Source organism: Saccoglossus kowalevskii, chromosome 20 (genome assembly GCF_978046115.1).
Source record: "Saccoglossus kowalevskii chromosome 20, keSacKowa6.1, whole genome shotgun sequence".
Classification (NCBI taxonomy): Eukaryota; Metazoa; Hemichordata; class Enteropneusta; family Harrimaniidae; genus Saccoglossus; species Saccoglossus kowalevskii.
In genome coordinates, this window is record NC_140660.1 from 11665159 (window position 1) to 11685919 (window position 20761).

At 33.1% G+C, this 20761-nt stretch overlaps 1 protein-coding gene across 1 annotated transcript in view; it reads right to left on the minus strand.

Annotated features, from left to right (window-relative positions):
- Window positions 1-20761, minus strand: part of LOC100375410 (uncharacterized) — a 76948-nt gene that overhangs the window by 24396 nt on the left and 31791 nt on the right. The window contains exons 14-21 of the mRNA XM_085494649.1: window positions 9495-9630; window positions 8894-9043; window positions 8389-8452; window positions 7246-7350; window positions 3487-3573; window positions 1438-1587; window positions 1031-1174; window positions 680-793 (exon numbers count right to left, since the gene is read on the minus strand). Of these exons, the coding sequence (XP_085350775.1) occupies window positions 680-793; window positions 1031-1174; window positions 1438-1587; window positions 3487-3573; window positions 7246-7350; window positions 8389-8452; window positions 8894-9043; window positions 9495-9630 (950 nt within the window). The remainder of the gene's footprint in view (window positions 1-679; window positions 794-1030; window positions 1175-1437; window positions 1588-3486; window positions 3574-7245; window positions 7351-8388; window positions 8453-8893; window positions 9044-9494; window positions 9631-20761) is intronic.

A 20761-nucleotide genomic window follows, 5' to 3' on the forward strand; every position in this document is an offset into this window, starting at 1 on the left:
TTATGTCAATTGTTGTCATCTTTCTTGTTTTTGAAACTTTAGATACTGTAGAATACTTTATTTTCGCTATTTTCGCTGAAGGGATGATTCCGTGAAAATAAAATCCAGCGAATATACTTTTTTTCCCATATTTCACATTAAACTCATCATAAATCAGTGAAAATAAATTCCAAGCAAAACGCCCAAAAAGCCTTTTCAGCGAAAATTAATTCCAGCGAAAATAAAGTATTCCACAGTATTACAGTGAGGCCTCTCTATAAAGTCGCACCTCGTGTGTGTATTTAATTGCAGCTTAACACCTACTGGCCATCAATTACTGAGATACAAAAGGTGATCATCGCCTGATTCGAGGTGTTTACGGGGGTATGAATTTGCGACTTTATGTACTTCTCGGTCGTCCCCTTTGATAAAGCTCTATAAAACTTCCATAGATGAATTCATGTGGACATGGACGATGTGATGTATTCCATTAAAGAACACATACTGTAAATAAATCCATATGTGTGTACATGTGCACATGTACAATTTCAAATGCATAAAACCCCTTTCACGAGAACCCTCGGTACGTCGCAACCCTCAACAAGACGTGTATCACCAACAACCGTGACTTAGCGAGGGACCACTGTGATACAATATCAAAACTACAACAATGACGTAATTGTGAAAACACGATTGGTACCTGCATGCTGCCTGATTGGTCAAAACTTTTACCCCACGTCCACGACAGTATTAATCCGTCTCTTCCGCCGGACACTAAATGGTTACGAATCATCAATAGCGAGAAAACGGGACCCTGAAATACAATAAAATCCAAATATATAAAGAACTGCATTGCATTATCAGGTTATTATCACTTTGACTGTGGATATATGGTTTTGAAAGCAAGCTAAGTTACTTTTAAACCAGCTAAAATGTAAATGTTAAGTTATGTTTGGACTGTACTGTAGATACAGTGGTTTTGAAAACAAGCTAAGCTAGTTTCAAGTCAGCTTAAAACTAAATGTAAATATATAGTAATGTATATGCTTACATCGTGTGCATGTTTGATTGCCTGTGATATGGTATTACCACCGTCGTGCCATACATAAATAGTACCATTAGAATCCCCTGTAATCAGATCACCATTACTTTTAAACATCAAACAGATCACATACTTTGCTCTCATCCATTTGTCCTGTAACAAAGATACAGTTGAGTAGAAGTATATATACAAGGAAGAAATTGATAGGTCTAACAAAACTGTCAATAAGCAAGCTACTTTCTGATTGGTCTGAATGTTAGGTATCAGGGTTGGGCAGCCAATCAGGTACAATCTAAGGTAGCTTCACATTGACACCATAAAGTGACCTGATAAATGAATCGAGTTTCATCCTAGCATGTAATGGGGGTTATTGTTGTTGCTGTGTCTGTTTGTAAAACAAATGAAACAACAGTTACCTCAAAATCCGCTTTCATCATTTCTTCAATCGCTGTCTTTCCATTCTCCGTCTTTATCTCCCACCAGACCTGATGCTCTTTTCCCACGGTTACCAGAACATTGGGGTTTTTAGGATGAAATGCCACTTGACATATTGCATCTGTGTAGACCTACATAATATAATTATATGCAAATGAGCTCATTTATATGCACATAATTTATTTGGAATACCACTTGACATATTGCATCTGTGTAGACCTACATAATATAATTATATGCAAATGAGCTCATTTTTATGCACATAATTTATTTGGAATACCACTTGACATATTGCATCTGTGTAGACCTACATAATATAATTATATGCAAATGAGCTCATTTATATGCACATAATTTATTTGGAATACCACTTGACATATTGCATCTGTGTAGACCTACATAATATAATTATATGCAAATGAGCTCATTTATATGCACATAATTTATTTGGAATACCACTTGACATATTGCATCTGTGTAGACCTACATAATATAATTATATGCAAATGAGCTCATTTTTATGCACATAATTTATTTGGAATACCACTTGACATATTGCATCTGTGTAGACCTACATAATATAATTATATGCAAATGAGCTCATTTATATGCACATAATTTATTTGGAATACCACTTGACATATTGCATCTGTGTAGACCTACATAATATAATTATATGCAAATGAGCTCATTTATATGCACATAATTTATTTGGAATACCACTTGACATATTGCATCTGTGTAGACCTACATAATATAATTATATGCAAATGAACTCATTTATATGCACATAATTTATTTGGAATACCACTTGACATATGACATCAACATAATAAATGTAAATGAGCTCATTTATATTGATAATATGCAAATGAACTAATTTATATGCACATAATTTATTTGGAATACCACTTGACATATGGCATCAACATAATAAATGTAAATGAGCTCATTTATATTGATAATATGCAAATGAACTAATTTATATGCACATAATTTATTTGGAATACCACTTGACATATGACATCAACATAATAAATGCAAATGAGCTCATTTATATTGATAATATGCAAATGAGCTCATTTATATGCACATAATTTATTTGGAATACCACTTGACATATGACATCAACATAATAAATGTAAATGGGCTCATTTATATTGATAATATGCAAATAAACTAATTTATATGCACATAATTTATTTGGAATACCACTTGACATATGATATCAACATAATAAATGTATATGAGCTCATTTATATTGATAATATGCAAATGAGCTCATTTATATTGATAATATGCAAATGAGCTCATTTATATGCACATAATTTATTTGGAATACCACTTGACATATGATATCAACATAATAAATGTATATGAGCTCATTTATATTGATAATATGCAAATGAGCTCATTTATATTGATAATATGCAAATGAGCTCATTTATATGCACATAATTTATTTGGAATACCACTTGACATATGATATCAACATAATAAATGTATATGAGCTCATTTATATTGATAATATGCAAATGAGCTCATTTATATGCACATAATTTATTTGGAATACCACTTGACATATGATATCAACATAATAAATATAAATGAGCTTATTTATATTGATAATATGCAAATGAGCTCATTTATATGCACATAATTTATTTGGAATACCACTTGACATATGACATCAACATAATAAATATAAATGAGCTCATTTATATTGATAGTATGCAAATGAGCTCATTTATATGCACATAATTTATTTGGAATACCACTTGACATATGACATCAACATAATAAATGTAAATGAGCTCATTTATATGCAAAATGAATAAGTATCATTTATTTAAAAAAAATAACCTGACTTAACCTTTTCACCATCAGTTTGCTCTTTACAACACAAAATAATCCAGTTTATAGTCTGTACTTTCTTTCACAAGAATAGGACAAATTGAGTAAAAACTTGTCTGTCTATTGGCTCCAAAATTAGGGTTCATTATTAGAACATACAAAAAAAAAACTCTTACCGATGTCTGTGTAATCTGCTTGCCTACATTGATATCCCATACAAACATTGTGTGGCTCTCACTGTTATCAGTCGAAACCAGACGATCCTGATGAATTGAGAAAAAAAAGTGAAAGCTAATAATATATGCTAACTGTGAGAGCTAATAATATATGCCAACTGTGAAAGCTAATAATATATGCCAACTGTGAAAGCTAATAATATATGCCAACTGTGAAAGCTAATAATATATGCCAACTGTGAAAGCTAATAATATATGCCAACTGTGAAAGCTAATAATATATGCCAACTGTGAAAGCTAATAATATATGCTAACTGTGAAAGCTAATAATATATGCTAACTGTGAAAGCTAATAATATATGCCAACTGTGGAAGCTAATAATATATGCCAACTGTGAAAGCTAATAATATATGCCAACTGTGAAAGCTAATAATATATGCTAACTGTGAAAGCTAATAATATATGCTAACTGTGAAAGCTAATAATATATGCCAACTGTGAAAGCTAATAATATATGCCAACTGTGAAAGCTAATAATATATGCCAACTGTGAAAGCTAATAATATATGCCAACTGTGAAAGCTAATAATATATGCCAACTGTGAAAGCTAATAATATATGCCAACTGTGAAAGCTAATAATATATGCTAACTGTGGAAGCTAATAATATATGCTAACTGTGAATGCTAATAATATATGCCAACTGTGAAAGCTAATAATATATGCTAACTGTGAAAGCTAATAATATATGCTAACTGTGAAAGCTAATAATATATGCCAACTGTGAAAGCTAATAATATATGCTAACTGTGGAAGCTAATAATATATGCCAACTGTGAAAGCTAATAATATATGCTAACTGTGGAAGCTAATAATATATGCTAACTGTGAAAGCTAATAATATATGCTAACTGTGGAAGCTAATAATATATGCTAACTGTGAAAGCTAATGATATATGCCAACTTTGAAAGCTAATAATATATGCTAACTGTGAAAGCTAATAATATGTGCTAACTGTGAAAGCTAATAATATATGCCAACTGTGAAAACTAATAATATATGCCAACTGTGGAAGCTAATAATATATGCCAACTGTGGAAGCTAATAGTATATGCCAACTGTGAAAGCTAATAATATATGCCAACTGTGAAAACTAATAATATGTGCTAACTGTGAAAGCTAATAATATATGCTAACTGTGAAAGCTAATAATATGTGCTAACTGTGAAAGCTAATAATATGTGCTAACTGTGAAAGCTAATAATATATGCCAACTGTGGAAGCTAATAATATATGCCAACTGTGGAAGCTAATAATATATGCCAACTGTGAAAACTAATAATATATGCTAACTGTGAAAGCTAATGATATATGCCAACTGTGGAAACTAATAATATATGCCAACTGTGAAAACTAATAATATATGCCAACTGTGAAAGCTAATAATATATGCCAACTGTGGAAGCTAATAATATATGCCAACTGTGAAAGCTAATAATATATGCCAACTGTGGAAGCTAATAATATATGCCAACTGTGGAAGCTAATAATATATGCCAACTGTGAAAGCTAATAATATATGCCAATTGTGAAAACTAATAATATATGCCAATTGTGAAAACTAATAATATATGCCAACTGTGAAAGCTAATAATATATGCCAACTGTGGAAGCTAATAATATATGCCAACTGTGAAAGCTAATAATATATGCCAACTGTGGAAGCTAATAATATATGCCAACTGTGAAAGCTAATAATATATGCCAATTGTGAAAGCTAATAATATATGCCAACTGTGGAAGCTAATAATATATGCCAACTGTGAAAGCTAATAATATATGCCAACTGTGGAAGCTAATAATATATGCCAACTGTGGAAGCTAATAATATATGCCAACTGTGAAAGCTAATAATATATGCCAATTGTGAAAACTAATAATATATGCCAACTGTGAAAACTAATAATATATGCCAACTGTGAAAGCTAATAATATATGCCAACTGTGGAAGCTAATAATATATGCCAACTGTGGAAGCTAACAGTATATGCCAACTGTGAAAACTAATAATATATGCCAACTGTGAAAGCTAATAATATATGCCAACTGTGAAAACTAATAATATATGCTAACTGTGGAAGCTAATAATATATGCCAACTGTGGAAGCTAATAATATATGCCAACTGTGAAAACTAATAATATATGCCAACTGTGAAAGCTAATAATATATGCCAACTGTGAAAACTAATAATATATGCTAACTGTGGAAGCTAATAATATATGCCAACTGTGGAAGCTAATAATATATGCCAACTGTGGAAGCTAATAATATATGCTAACTGTGGAAGCTAATAATATATGCTAACTGTGAAAGCTAATGATATATGCCAACTTTGAAAGCTAATAATATATGCTAACTGTGAAAGCTAATAATATGTGCTAACTGTGAAAGCTAATAATATATGCCAACTGTGAAAACTAATAATATATGCCAACTGTGGAAGCTAATAATATATGCCAACTGTGGAAGCTAATAATATATGCCAACTGTGAATGCTAATAATATATGCCAACTGTGAAAGCTAATAATATATGCTAACTGTGGAAGCTAATAATATATGCCAACTGTGAAAGCTAATAATATATGCCAACTGTGAAAGCTAATACTATATGCTAACTGTGGAAGCTAATAATATATGCCAACTGTGAAAGCTAATAATATATGCCAACTGTGAAAGCTAATAATATATGCTAACTGTGGAAGCTAATAATATATGCCAACTGTGAAAGCTAATAATATATGCCAACTGTGAAAGCTAATAATATATGCTAACTGTGAAAGCTAATAATATATGCTAACTGTGGAAGCTAATAATATATGCTAACTGTGAAAGCTAATAATATATGCTAACTGTGGAAGCTAATAATATATGCTAACTGTGAAAGCTAATGATATATGCCAACTTTGAAAGCTAATAATATATGCTAACTGTGAAAGCTAATAATATGTGCTAACTGTGAAAGCTAATAATATATGCCAACTGTGAAAACTAATAATATATGCCAACTGTGGAAGCTAATAATATATGCTAACTGTGGAAGCTAATAATATATGCCAACTGTGAAAACTAATAATATATGCTAACTGTGAAAGCTAATGATATATGCCAACTGTGAAAGCTAATAATATATGCCAACTGTGAAAGCTAATAATATATGCCAACTGTGAAAGCTAATAATATATGCCAATTGTGAAAGCTAATAATATATGCCAACTGTGAAAGCTAATAATATATGCCAACTGTGAAAGCTCCCTGATTTCTTTGATGTTTGTGCATCAAACTATCCCAAACCGACTAAATTGATTTTTTTTTTGGCTCAGTCACTAATGAAAGACAAATCAACTGTTGATACATGGTGGCACACAGCGAACATTGATGCATGCTGGTTTTTTTTTTCTTCAAATCTTTTGTAGTTTTTCTGGAAGATTCTATACTAAAAACATGCCTTGTCACAAATCCACACTACTGTGAAATACATTATTTTAGCTGGAATTAATTTTTGCTGAAAAAGCTTTTTGGGTGTTTTGTATGGAATCTATTTTCACTGATTTTTGATGATTTGAATGTAAGACAGGAAAAAAATATATATTTGCTGGATTTTATTTTCACTGAAGCATCCCTTCAGCGAAAATAGCAAAATTAAATTCCAAGCGAAAATAAAGTATTCTACGGTAGTTTAATTTTTCAATCTTACCTGAAATTGTGAGAACGCAAGACACATGACGGCATTCTGTATTAAACCTACTCCTAAGATTTGTATCGTTTGTAGCGTGTCAGATTGCCATATACGGATATGCGCCTGAAATCAACGGAGATGTAGAGTGAGGTAACGATGGAAGTCGTCGTTTGTCACCCAGTATAAATTTAAAGTTAATATTTTTGCCATTTTTTAAAATAATCATAAATTGTTAGTTATGAGCAATTATGTCTAATTATCTCAAAATGAACAATTTTTTTTCATTTTTTTTTTCAAATATTCAGATCACGACTTGTTGATAATGTGAAATCATGTGTTAGTTCAAAATGGAAACATTTTTTTTTTTTAATTTGATGGGAAAAAATGATGTGATCATGAATTACAAAAAACAAAAATGTTGTAGAGTGAGATGTAAATAGAACTGTCAAGATGTTGCCAATGGCAACTACATGTAGTGTCCATTTCACACAATAACTTTTCCTGCCATTTTGTATATTATTATGTATTACCATAATTTATGCAGAAAGTTGGCAAAAGTTGAGGTTTTATTTTTTTTTAATTGTAAGTGAAAATTTTGGTAAATTTTATAGAATATTAAATTACAATTACACATGTAATAGCAAAATGAACTAATTCTTGGCATTTTCATTCATGAGTATGCGCTTCCTTGAGAAACTTCGTTGTCAAGGCAACAACAGCTAGTGTTTAAAAGCCATCCTTTTATAATTTCTGGTATAATGTTCTTGCAAACTAATTTTCTTTCGAGAATGTTATATGTTATTATGCATCTGTCACCATAACGCAATTACATTTTCATCCTACCATATTAGGAAATGCGAAATCCAAATATGGAACGATTACGCGCATTCGCATCCTCTAATAATAAAAACAAAGATGGCTGCCCCAAGCGCGAAGTTTGATCAGACCACACACAAAGAAGTTCACTGATTCTGTTCTAAACTTGTAGGATTTCGGCATTCCCGTGATGTATTCCTGGGAGGAAAAGATGTACAATAATAAGGTTATTACGAGGATACTGCAAAGTATGCACTTAGACAGTATGTGATCGCTTCAACCTTGGCTGTACTGTCATTGTGCATAATTTGCGGTATCTTCGTAATAACTTCATAGTATACTCACATCAACTTTATCCTGAGCTGACTGTCCCGTTGCCAAGGTAACCTTGTTAGGATGTATAGCAATACTGGAAAATAAATAGATATGTTAGTTCAGTACAGCTAAATATGTTCTCTGGTTGACCCTGTGACCTCAATTTGACCCTGTAACCTCAATTTGACCTTGTGACCTCCATTCAACCTCTGGGGACGCCCCTTGCTTCTTTGAAAGTCCCTGTCTTTTTTTTTGTTGTTGTTGGGAGAATATTCAGCTGATAATATAATACACAATGAGTGAAAACAATTTTCTTGGAAAAAGAGAAATGATGTCGTACGGATGCACACACTGACACAAGCATGCAGACAGACAGACAGACAGACAGACAGACAGACAGACAGACAGACAGACAGACAGACAGACGAACCCAAAACATAAGTCCCAGTTTCAGACTATGTTCATTGAGAACTAAACTGATTAATTTACTGTTCTTTGTGACATCATTGTTTATTTGTTTGTTATTTATACCTACCTTCTTATATCAGCAGTGTGTTCTTTGTAGTAACGTTGTTTGCGTGTCTGAACATTGTAAATAACAACAAACGTAGCCACAAAATAAACAACTTCACCGCTAGATAAAACATATATGTTACATCTGCAGTCATTGCCACGGTAACCATAACTGAAAGTAAGATATACAAATTTTGTCATAATTAATAACTCTGTTATTTCTCTATTCATTTTTTTTATGTCATCCAGTTGTGAAATAAAATACTTTATTTTAGCTGGAATTAATATTCGCTGAAAAGACTTTTTGACTGTTTTATATGGAATTTATTTTCACTGATTTTTGACAAGTTGAATGTAAAATACAGGAAAAAAAAATATATTCACTGGATTTTATTTTCACTGAATCTTTCCTTCAACGAAAAATTAATTCCAAGCGAAAATAAAGTATTTTACAGTAATATCAAACTTCATTTTGAGCTCATAGATAAAAAATAAATAGTGTAGTTGTTCATAGAATACATACATGCTTTTTTTTGAGTCGAGTGATTGAAAAATTATAACTGCCCCCCAAAAGTACCAGGATGTGTGACCTTTAGGGTCATATTAAAGGCATCATAACTTACATCCAATCTAGTTCCAGTTTTTCTTTCGGTGAGTACGGGCTGATGTTCTTGCTGTAGTAAACGTCTGGTACGTAGTATTTCATGTCACGGCCCCGCACAGATACTTCATTGATAGCGCCCCCTGGTGGTGGAGGTGCTGAAAAATAATTCGACGTGCTTTTTATTGTATATCTGTCAAGTCATTAAATATGCGGTAATTCCATATTTACGTTTCATAGGACGTGGTACAACACGTGATAGCGATTAAATGATGACACTGTAGTAGACGATAAAAACATTTTCATTCTCAATGGCGTTACTTTGTTGTGATTTTCAGTGATTTGTTGTGAATGCCAAAGGTGTTTACTTTCTGAACAAAGCCCTTTAAACAATTATTTTGATGCCGCAACTGTTATAAATTCATCGTCTATCACTATTTTAGTTCGAGTTTGAGTGTTTTTTCGTCCACCCCCCCCAAAAGTCACATGACGTAATGTTTACTATTTGTATTTCTCTGTGTATAAACTAGCATAAAACAACAATATCATGACGTTAACCGTACAATAGAGGTCAGCGATATTTTGTATTTAAAGCAGGAGGGATGTCACCTGCGCACGCGTGGGAATTGAGTCCAAAGCAACGAGAACAACACACGCTAAAAACGCAAAGGTTCATGGGAAAATGCTTGTTTGTAAACAATGACACGCTATGACCACCTGACGCATGCATAGGTGACGACTCCCCTGCATTAATTAAACAATAATGAACGATCCACCAACCCATAATGGGCAAAAGCTCACTTTGTGCGAGACGTGAACCGAGTACATATATGAAGCACAAAGTGTGCTTGAGTCCATTATGGGTTGGCGGGGAGTTCATTATTGTTATTATTTTGTAGCCTTGACAATACCAGTGGATTAGCTGTCACTAAAAAGCGGAAAATTTGGAGAAAAATCCACAGTCGACGGAGCGGTTTCATTGGCCCTTGAATCTCAATAATTTCAAATGTCTTTCTGAAAATTGTTTCCACAATCTCATATGGCAAACTAAGAAAGAAACTAGTTTTAATCCATCAAATATTATTGTATTGAACTCATCTACATTGCGAGTGAATGAGTGACTGATGTGTGGAGTAGCATTGCAGTGGTCGCCCCAAGCGAACGGCACACCGTGATTGGTACACTGTATCAGTATCCACCGCGGTCTTGTACTCCTGGCTTGCACAACGCTATGCTAGATCGCCGCAGTTGACCGGCTGGATCCACGATGTGTAGGGGCTCACACTCGGGGTACATGTACGTAGTCGCATCATTGCCCCATCCCACGAGTGTTTTCAAAACATCAAGGTAGATGTTTTTGGCAATTACTCCGTCTGTGAAATAGCTATTTTCAAATTCTACAAGAGGCTGGTGTTTTGACGAATATTTTGAAGGCAAACAAAACTTACAGGCATAGCGAGCGAGCAAACATGACCGGAAAGCTAGGAAAACCAACAGTGATTTTAATTTCACTGTATAAATAAACAGACACACCTGAGAACATGCATACTTCGTTTATTTATGAAAACTGTGCCAGGACTGTTATATTTACCAGGAGTCAACGTCGAGGAAGTCACGCCGATCTTTCGTCGATCTCGTTTCGCAAATTGTGTAGTACTACTCACCACAAAAACAGAACAAATTCATTTCTCTGCACGCGTAGACATACCTCAACTTTGTTTATCGCAATTGCTTGAATAAATCACCCTCACTTCATCAACACAATAAGGCGAACTAGTCGGGAGGGTACCAGAACAGCGACATCAGTCGCAGAATCTAGAAGTGCACGTACTAGATGGAACGCTTCTACCGAACGTGTTTTAGCGTACAGAGCAGACGATGGTGGCCTCACAAAATTGTCTGATTTCAATATTGAAATCCGCTGTTATACCCAATAGACCGTTTTATTTGATATCTATTTTAGTATTAAATGGTTGTTATCCAACAATTCCTCTTTTTTCTCAATAGTTTCTCCTTTATTTGTTTTCGAAAACAACATTCTATTTATATCCATGGCACAGGGCCTTGAAGCTCAATATTACGATACATTATCGCGAATAATCTGCTGCAATGACGTCATAAAATCTACTGGTATTGATAATGCTATAATATAATCGTGAATAGTGCACATGTTTATATAAAGCACCACATTAATTGTGGTTGCGTATTTTACGCAGGTGCATTTTGATCATATTAAATGAGATGCGCCGTGACAACAATGGTAAGGGGTAAGAAGTAAAGTAATACTTGTGCATTTGTTGTGCTTGTATTTTACACACGAACTCAAGTAACTCAAGTAAGAGCATTAGTTCATGTTATTTGGGATGATGAGTCAGTTGGAAAACAAAACAAAAGAACAGTAAATGTACCTCGTTCTTCCACTGTGTTATGATTGCATGAAAAATGAAATATGTAAGCAGAATGAGGTGAGATGAATTAATTCAGATAAACAGTGGAAGTTACATTTTAACCCTTTTACCAAAAGACTTTCTTTCTCGAATTTTTGTGTACTTTTTCCTTATATTCTTATATTTTTCTGGAAATGAATCCTAATTTTGAAGCCAAAAGACAAAATTCTAGCAAATTTTCAGTTTTTACACAAAAAAATTGGCTATTTTTATTCCACTCTTCTGAAAGAAAGTGCAGACTATAACTGAGCCTACTGTAAAATCTGTATTAAAAGCCGCAGCTTCTATTAAAATGGTACAATGCAACAGAGGGGATGTGGCTTCTATTAGAGCATCTAGACATATGAGAAATGATGAATATTTGGTTCTCAATTGTACAAAAAGATTGAGTGCGACTTCTATTAGGGATGCGACTTCTAATACAGATTTTACGGTACTTTGTGAATTTGTGATGAAAAGAAGGAACTGGTGGTGAATAGGTTAAAGGCAACACAAGAGAAAAACTGGGGTGGGGACTGGAACAAATTTGTCAATTGCAAATTTTTTTTTCGCACTATTGTAGCAGTGATGCCTGAACATGTTTTTTTTCCCCCCCAATAAAAGTTTTCAATTTTTGAGCTTGTGAGTTTCTTTCGTCTTGATTTCAGCACAAATTGAATTTTCTAGCAAAAATCCTCCAGCACCTCCCCAAATTTCAAATAGATTTCCCCTAAAGAGAGTGATTACTCTTGCTCGAATACTAGTAACTGAAATCAGGACCTTTGCAAGCTGATTATCAAATACTGTGAAATACTTTATTTTAGCTGGAATTAATTTTCGCTGAAAAAACTTATTGGGTGTTTTGTATGGATTTATATTCCCTGATTTTTGACAAGTTGAAAGTAAAATATAGGAAAAAATCAAAGAAAGCTTAGAAAGAACTCCCGTGTGCTGAGAGTATTGAAGACACATTAAAAATTAATTCAAAATTACTTGTACATGAGATATTGATAGAAAAGCTGAAAACTAATTATGTACATCAGGTAACTAATATGAACAGAACAGAACAAAAACATTATGAATTATTATGCTAATTAGAGAATTAATATGAACAAATTTTAACCCAAAATTAATCAGGCCTGTCTATTGTCCTAGAGCATTTATGTACCAAATTTTATTCAAATGTGATGATCAGTAATTGAGATATCAGTGTTAATTAATTATGTTAATTAGGAGATTAATAAGCATAAATATTTACCAAAAACTAATTGGGTTTCTGCATAGTTCTCTTTAAAAGTTTCATTAAAATCCAATTTGTGGTTCTTTATATATCAGTGGAACATTATGCAAATTAGGTAATTAATATCCAATTAAAACTAATTAGGTCTCTGCATAATCCTAGAAGATCTATGTAGCAAGTCTCATTGAAATATGATGATTACTACTTGATATATCAAAAGCTGAAAATTAATTAATTATGCAAATTAGATAATTAATATGTACTCATATTACCCTAAAAACTATCAGGTTTGTGCAGTGTCCTATGACATCTATGTACCAAGTGTCATTGAAATGTGATGATTACTACTTGAAATATCAAAAGCTGAAAATTAATTATTGATGCAAATTAGCTAATTAATATATACTGATATTAGCCTAAAACTATCAGGTCTGTGCAGTGTCCTATGATGTCTATGTACCAAATTTCATTGAAATGTGATGATTACTACTTGAAATATCAGAAGCTGAAAATTAATTAATTATGCAAATTAGGTAATTAATATGTACTCGTATTACCTTAAAAACTATCAGGTCTGTGCAGTGTCCTATGACATCTATGTACCAAGTGTCATTGAAATGTGATGATTACTACTTGAAATATCAAAAGCTGAAAATTAATTAATTATGCAAATTAGGTAATTAATATGTACTCATATTACCTTAAAAACTATCAGGTCTGTGCAGTGTCCTATAACATCTATGTACCAAGTTTCATTGAAATGTGATGATTACTACTTGAAATATCAAAAGCTTAAAATTAATTAATTATGCTAATTAGGTAATTAATATCTACTGATATTACCCAAAAAACTATCAGGTCTGTGCAGTGTCCTATGACATCTATGTACCAAATTTCATTGAAATGTGATGATTACTACTTGAAATATCAAAAGCTGAAATATAATTAATTATGCTAATTAGGTAATTAATATGTACTCGTATTACCCTAAAAACTATCAGGTCTGTGCAGTGTCCTATGACATCTATGTACCAAGTGTCATTGAAATGTGATGATTAGTACTTGAAATATCAAAAGCTGAAAATTAATTAATTATGCAAATTAGGTAATTAATATGTACTCATATTACCCTAAAAACTATCAGGTCTGTGCAGTGTCCTATGACATCTATGTACCAAGTTTCATTGAAATGTGACAATTACTACTTGAAATATCAAAAGCTGAAAATTAATTAATTATGCTAATTAGGTAATTAATATCTACTGATATTACCCTAAAAACTTTCAGGTTTGTGCAGTGTCCTATGACATCTATGTACCAAGTGTCATTGAAATGTGATGATTAGTACTTGAGATATCAGTGGAAAAGCCGAAAATTGATTAATCATTATGCAAATTAGGTAATTAATATTGCACAGATTTTTACCCAAAACTAACCAAATCTGCGCATTAGTTTGGAGCATCTGTGTGCCAAGTTTCATCAAAATCCAATGAGTGGTTCTTTAGATATCAGTGGAACAGTCATGAAACAGCCAAAAATCAGCTAATTATCATGCAAATTAGGTAATTAATATGCATGGATTTTTACCTAATCAAATCTGCGCATTGGCCCAGAGCATCTATGCACCAAGTTTCATCAAAAACTGATGTATGGTTCTTGAGATATCAGTGGAACAGACGGACACACATACACACACACACATACACACATACAGACACACTAACTGCAAAGACTCCCTTTTTGTGCTTCGCACACGGGAGTCAAAAACTATACTAGTATTCGCTGGATTTTAGTTTCACTGAGTCTTTCCTTCAGCGAAACTAGCGAAAATTAATTCCAAGCGAAATTAAAGTATTTTACAGTAATTAAGTGAAAAAGTTTCTGTCGGATGTTGTATAATAACGATAAAGTTTTAGGACAATTCAAAGTACATGTATGTTTGCTCAGAAGGTATGTGATTTCATCAACCTCTGAAACATATCAAGTGATATTTTTGTCGTACTGTCTTTGTTGTTTGCTCATCATTTCATAACAGTAACTTTGAAAAGTATTTTCAATTTTTTTTTTTATGAACAAAAATATTAAATGGTAAGCATGCACTATATTGTAGAAATCCTTGCTCAAATTCTCACTTAATTTGTTCGCAATCATCAGAAAAAATCATCTTTAAAAAATTGTAGAAAAAAAAAATTGTTGAAAAAAAAAGAAAAAAAATATTACCTGTTTCCAGCACTAGGATTTTGCAAAAATACAAAATGCATTAAAAAAAAGCAGTCAAAACATGCAGTTTATAAATTACGACCATCTCACCCTTATCTGGCGAAATGGTATAGTCCATCCATTGAAAATAGGATCAAACCATTATAAAGGAAGGTGAATTAGGTGATTGAACCATGCATTAAAAAAAAGCAGTCAAAACATGCAGTTTATAAATTACAACCTTCTCACCCTTATCTGGCGAAATGGTATAGTCCATCCATTGAAAATAGGATCAAACCATTATAAAGGGAGGTGAATTAGGTGATTGAACCATGCATTAAAAAAAAAGCAGTCAAAACATGCAGTTTATAAATTATGACCTTCTCACCCTTATCTGGCGAAATGGTATAGTCCATCCATTGAAAATAGGATCAAACCATTATAAAGGGAGGTGAATTAGGTGCAGTGAAAAAAAAATACACAACATTCAAAAATTGATAGGCATTAAAAAACTACTAGAGGTACATGCAGTGGATATGTTGGAAAAAAAGATTACATTTATTTAATGAACTGCCTTTAATTTATACATTTATAGTTGCACAAACCAAGGGCAATAGTAACTGTACATGTCAAGGTCAATAGTAACTGCACAAATCTAGGGCAATAGTAACTGTGCATATCAAGGTCAATAGTAACTGCACAAATCAAGGGCAATAGTAACTACAAATCTAGGGCAATAGTAACTACAAATCAAGGGCAATAGTAACTGTACAAATCAAGGGCAATAGTAACTGTACAAATCTAGGGCAATAGTAACTGTACAAATCTAGGGCAATAGTAACTGCACAAATCAAGGGTAATAGTAACTGTATAAATCTAGGGCAATAGTAACTATAAATCAAGGGCAATAGTAACTGTACAAATCTAGGGCAATAGTAACTGTATAAATCTAGGGCAATAGTAACTGTACAAATCTAGGGCAATAGCAACTGCACAAATCAAGGTCAATGGTAACTGTATAAATCTAGGGCAATAGCAACTGTACAAATTTGGGCAATAGTAACTACAAATCTAGGGCAATAGTAACTGTATAAATCTAGGGCAATAGTAACTGTACAAATCTAGGGCAATAGTAACTGTATAAATCAAGGGCAATAGTAACTGTATAAATCTAGGGCAATAGTAACTATAAATCAAGGGCAATATTAACTGTACAAATTAGGGCAATAATAACTGTACAAATTAGGGCAATAGTAACTACAAATTTAGGGCAATAGTAACTGTACAAATCTAGGGCAATAGTAACTGTATAAATCTAGGGCAATAGTAACTGTACAAATTAGGGCAATAGTAACTGTACAAATCAAGGGCAATAGTAACTACAAATCTAGGGCAATAGTAACTATAAATCAAAGGCAATAGTGACTGTTCAAATCAAGGAAAATAGTAACTGCACAAATTAGGGCAATAGTAACTGCACACATCAAGGGCAAAAGTAACTGTACAAATCTAGGGCAATAGTAACTGTACAAATCTAGGGCAATAGTAACTGTACAAATCTAGGGCAATAGTAACTGTACAAATTAGGGCAATAGTAACTGTATAAATCTAGGACAATAGTAACTGCACAAATTAGGGCAATAGTAACTGTATAAATCTAGGACAATAGTAACTGCACAAATCTAGGGCAATAGTAACTACAAATCTAGGGCAATAGTGACTGTTCAAATCAAGGAAAATAGTAACAACATAAATCAGGGGCAATAGTAACACCACAAATCTAGGGCAATAGTAACTTTACAGATCTTGGGCAATAGTAATTGCACAAATCAAGGGCACTAGTAACAATACATCAGGGGCACTAGTAACTGTACAAATTAAGGGCACTAGTAACAATACATCGAGGGCAATAGTAACTGTACAAATCAGAGGCAATAGTAACAATACATCAAGGGCAATACTAACTGTACAAATCAGGGGCAATAGTAACAATACATCAAGGGCAATTGTAACTGTACAAATTAGGGCAATAGTAACTGTACAAATTAGGGCAATAGTAACTACAAATCTAGGGCAATAGTATTTTTACAGATCTTGGGCAATAGTAATTGCACAAATCAAGGGCAATAGTGACTACACAAATCAGGGGCAATAGTCACTGTACAAATTAAGGGCACTAGTAACAATACATCGAGGGCAATAGTAACTGTACAAATTAAGGGCACTAGTAACAATACATCGAGGGCAATAGTAACTGTACAAATTAAGGGCACTAGTAACAATACATCGAGGGCAATACTAACTGTACAAATTAAGGGCACTAGTAACAATACATCGAGGGCAATACTAACTGTACAAATCAGGAGCAATAGTAACAATACATCGAGGGCAATAGTAACTGTACAAATTAAGGGCAATAGTAACAATACATCGAGGGCAATACTAACTGTACAAATCAGGGGCAATAGTAACAATACATCGAGGGCAATAGTAACTGTACAAATTAAGGGCACTAGTAACAATACATCGAGGGCAATAGTAACTGTACAAATCAGGGGCAATAGTAACAATACATCGAGGGCAATAGTAACTGTACAAATTAAGGGCAATAGTAACAATACATCGAGGGCAATACTAACTGTACAAATCAGGGGCACTAGTAACAATACATCGAGGGCAATAGTAACTGTACAAATCAGGGGCACTAGTAACAATACATCGAGGGCAATAGTAACTACAAATTAAGGGCACTGGTAACAATACATCGAGGGCAATAGTAACTGTACAAATTAAGGGCACTAGTAACAATACATCGAGGGCAATAGTAACTGTACAAATTAAGGGCACTAGTAACAATACATCGAGGGCAATAGTAACTGTACAAATTAAGGGCACTAGTAACAATACATCGAGGGCAATACTAACTGTACAAATCAGGGGCAATAGTAACAATACATCGAGGACAATAGTAACTGTACAAATTAAGGGCAATAGTAACAATACATCGAGGGCAATACTAACTGTACAAATCAGGGGCAATAGTAACAATACATCGAGGGCAATAGTAACTGTACAAATTAAGGGCACTAGTAACAATACATCGAGGGCAATAGTAACTGTACAAATCAGGGGCAATAGTAACAATACATCGAGGGCAATAGTAACTGTACAAATTAAGGGCACTAGTAACAATACATCCAGGGCAATACTAACTGTACAAATCAGGGGCAATAGTAACAATACATCGAGGGCAATAGTAACTGTACAAATTAAGGGCACTAGTAACAATACATAAAGGGCAATACTAACTGTACAAATCAGGGGCAATAGTAACAATACATCAAGGGCAATAGTAACTGTACAAATTAGGGCAATAGTAACTGTACAAATTAGGGCAATAGTAACTACAAATCTAGGGCAATAGTAACTTTACAGATCTTGGGCAATAGTAATTGCACAAATCAAGAGCATTAGTGACTACACAAATCAGGGGCAATAGTAACTGTACAAATTAAGGGCACTAGTAACAATACATCGAGTGCAATACTAACTGTACAAATTAAGGGCACTAGTAACAATACATCGAGGGCAATAGTAACTGTACAAATTAAGGGCAATAGTAACAATACATCGAGGGCAATAGTAACTGTACAAATTAAGGGCAATAGTAACAATACATCGAGGGCAATACTAACTGTACAAATTAAGGGCACTAGTAACAATACATCGAGGGCAATAGTAACTGTACAAATTAAGGGCACTAGTAACAATACATCAAGGGCAATAGTAACTGTACAAATTAAGGGCAATAGTAACAATACATCAAGGGCAATAGTAACTGTACAAATTAGGGCAATAGTAACTGTACAAATTAGGGCAATAGTAACTACAAATCTATGGCAATAGTAACTTTACAGATCTTGGGCAATAGTAATTGCACAAATCGAGGGCAATAGTGACTACACAAATCAGGGGCGATAGTAACTGTACAAATTAAGGGCACTAGTAACTGTACAAATTAGGGCAATAGTAACTACAAATCTAGGGCAATAATAACTTTACAGATCTTGGGCAATAGTAATTGCACAAATCAAGGGCAATAGTGACTACACAAATCAGGGGCAATAGTAACTGTACAAATTAAGGGCACTAGTAACAATACATCGAGGGCAATAGTAACAATACATTGAGGGCAATAGTAACAATACATCGAGGGCAATAGTAACTGTACAAATTAAGGGCAATAGTAACAATACATCGAGGGCAATAGTAACAATACATCAAGGGCAATAGTAACGGAAATTTAAATAGTTAAAGTAGCACTGACAAATAAGAAGGAATAAAACAGAAAAAAACGTTAAGGAAATTTTACATCTAGAATTATTATCATGTACCTGTTTCCAAAACTAGAATGACAGAGGAAGAGAGATTAAAAGAATCAATCAATCAATCAATCAATTAATTAATTGATTGATCAGTTTTAAGAAACAGAATAAATTTTCATACTTTCCAACATCAGAGCTATATGGTGACAGTAATGGGATTATTTTTGTAATTTGGGAATGTTTTAAATTTAAAAAAAAATTATGCTAATTACCAAATTTATGCTAATGATCAAATTTATGTTAATTACCAGTAGAATTTCATATTGTTTATGGATTTTAATTGATATTCTTGACATACACAAAAAAATGTTGATAGAAAGGCACTATTTTTGTGGAAGGTTACAAAAAGAAATGTAGCAGTGAAATGGTCAAAAAAGTACAGTGAAGAGACTCATAACAATTTAAATAGCGATCAGTGATGGCACAAAAACTAGTTCTATAAAAGGAACGTAACTTGTACAAATTGAAACGTATCGCTATTGTATCGTATACTATCAAGTAATCTGAAAGGATGGTTGTCTATTTGTTTAAATGTTTGTTAATTCATTCCTCCAGTGTAAACTTCTGACCAACGGAAATGTGTAAAGGATGAAGAAAGATATAGACTCTACCTTTTGGTTTCCCTGGAAACGAGATGAGATGATAAAGATGAGATGAATTAGCAAAAAGGAAGGTGAATAAAATACAATCAAGTTTTACCCCTCATTGATTCTACTGAAATAAACTATGTAACACAGGAACAATTTAACCTTTTCACCGCCAGTCCCCTCTTTTTATCACAAACTCACAAAATAGGCTCAGTTATAGTCTGCACTTTCCTTCAGAAGATTGGGACAAAATTAGCCAAATGTTTTGAGTAAAAACTGAAAATTGACTCAAATTTTGTCTGTTGGCTCCAAAATATTAGGGTTTATTTCTAGAAATATTGAAGTATAAAAGAAAAAAGTGTGCATAATAATTTGGGCGAGAAAGTTTTGGGGTGAAAAGGTTAAAATTGCATATCCACTATGTATTCTAGGCAGAACATCAGCCACTGAGT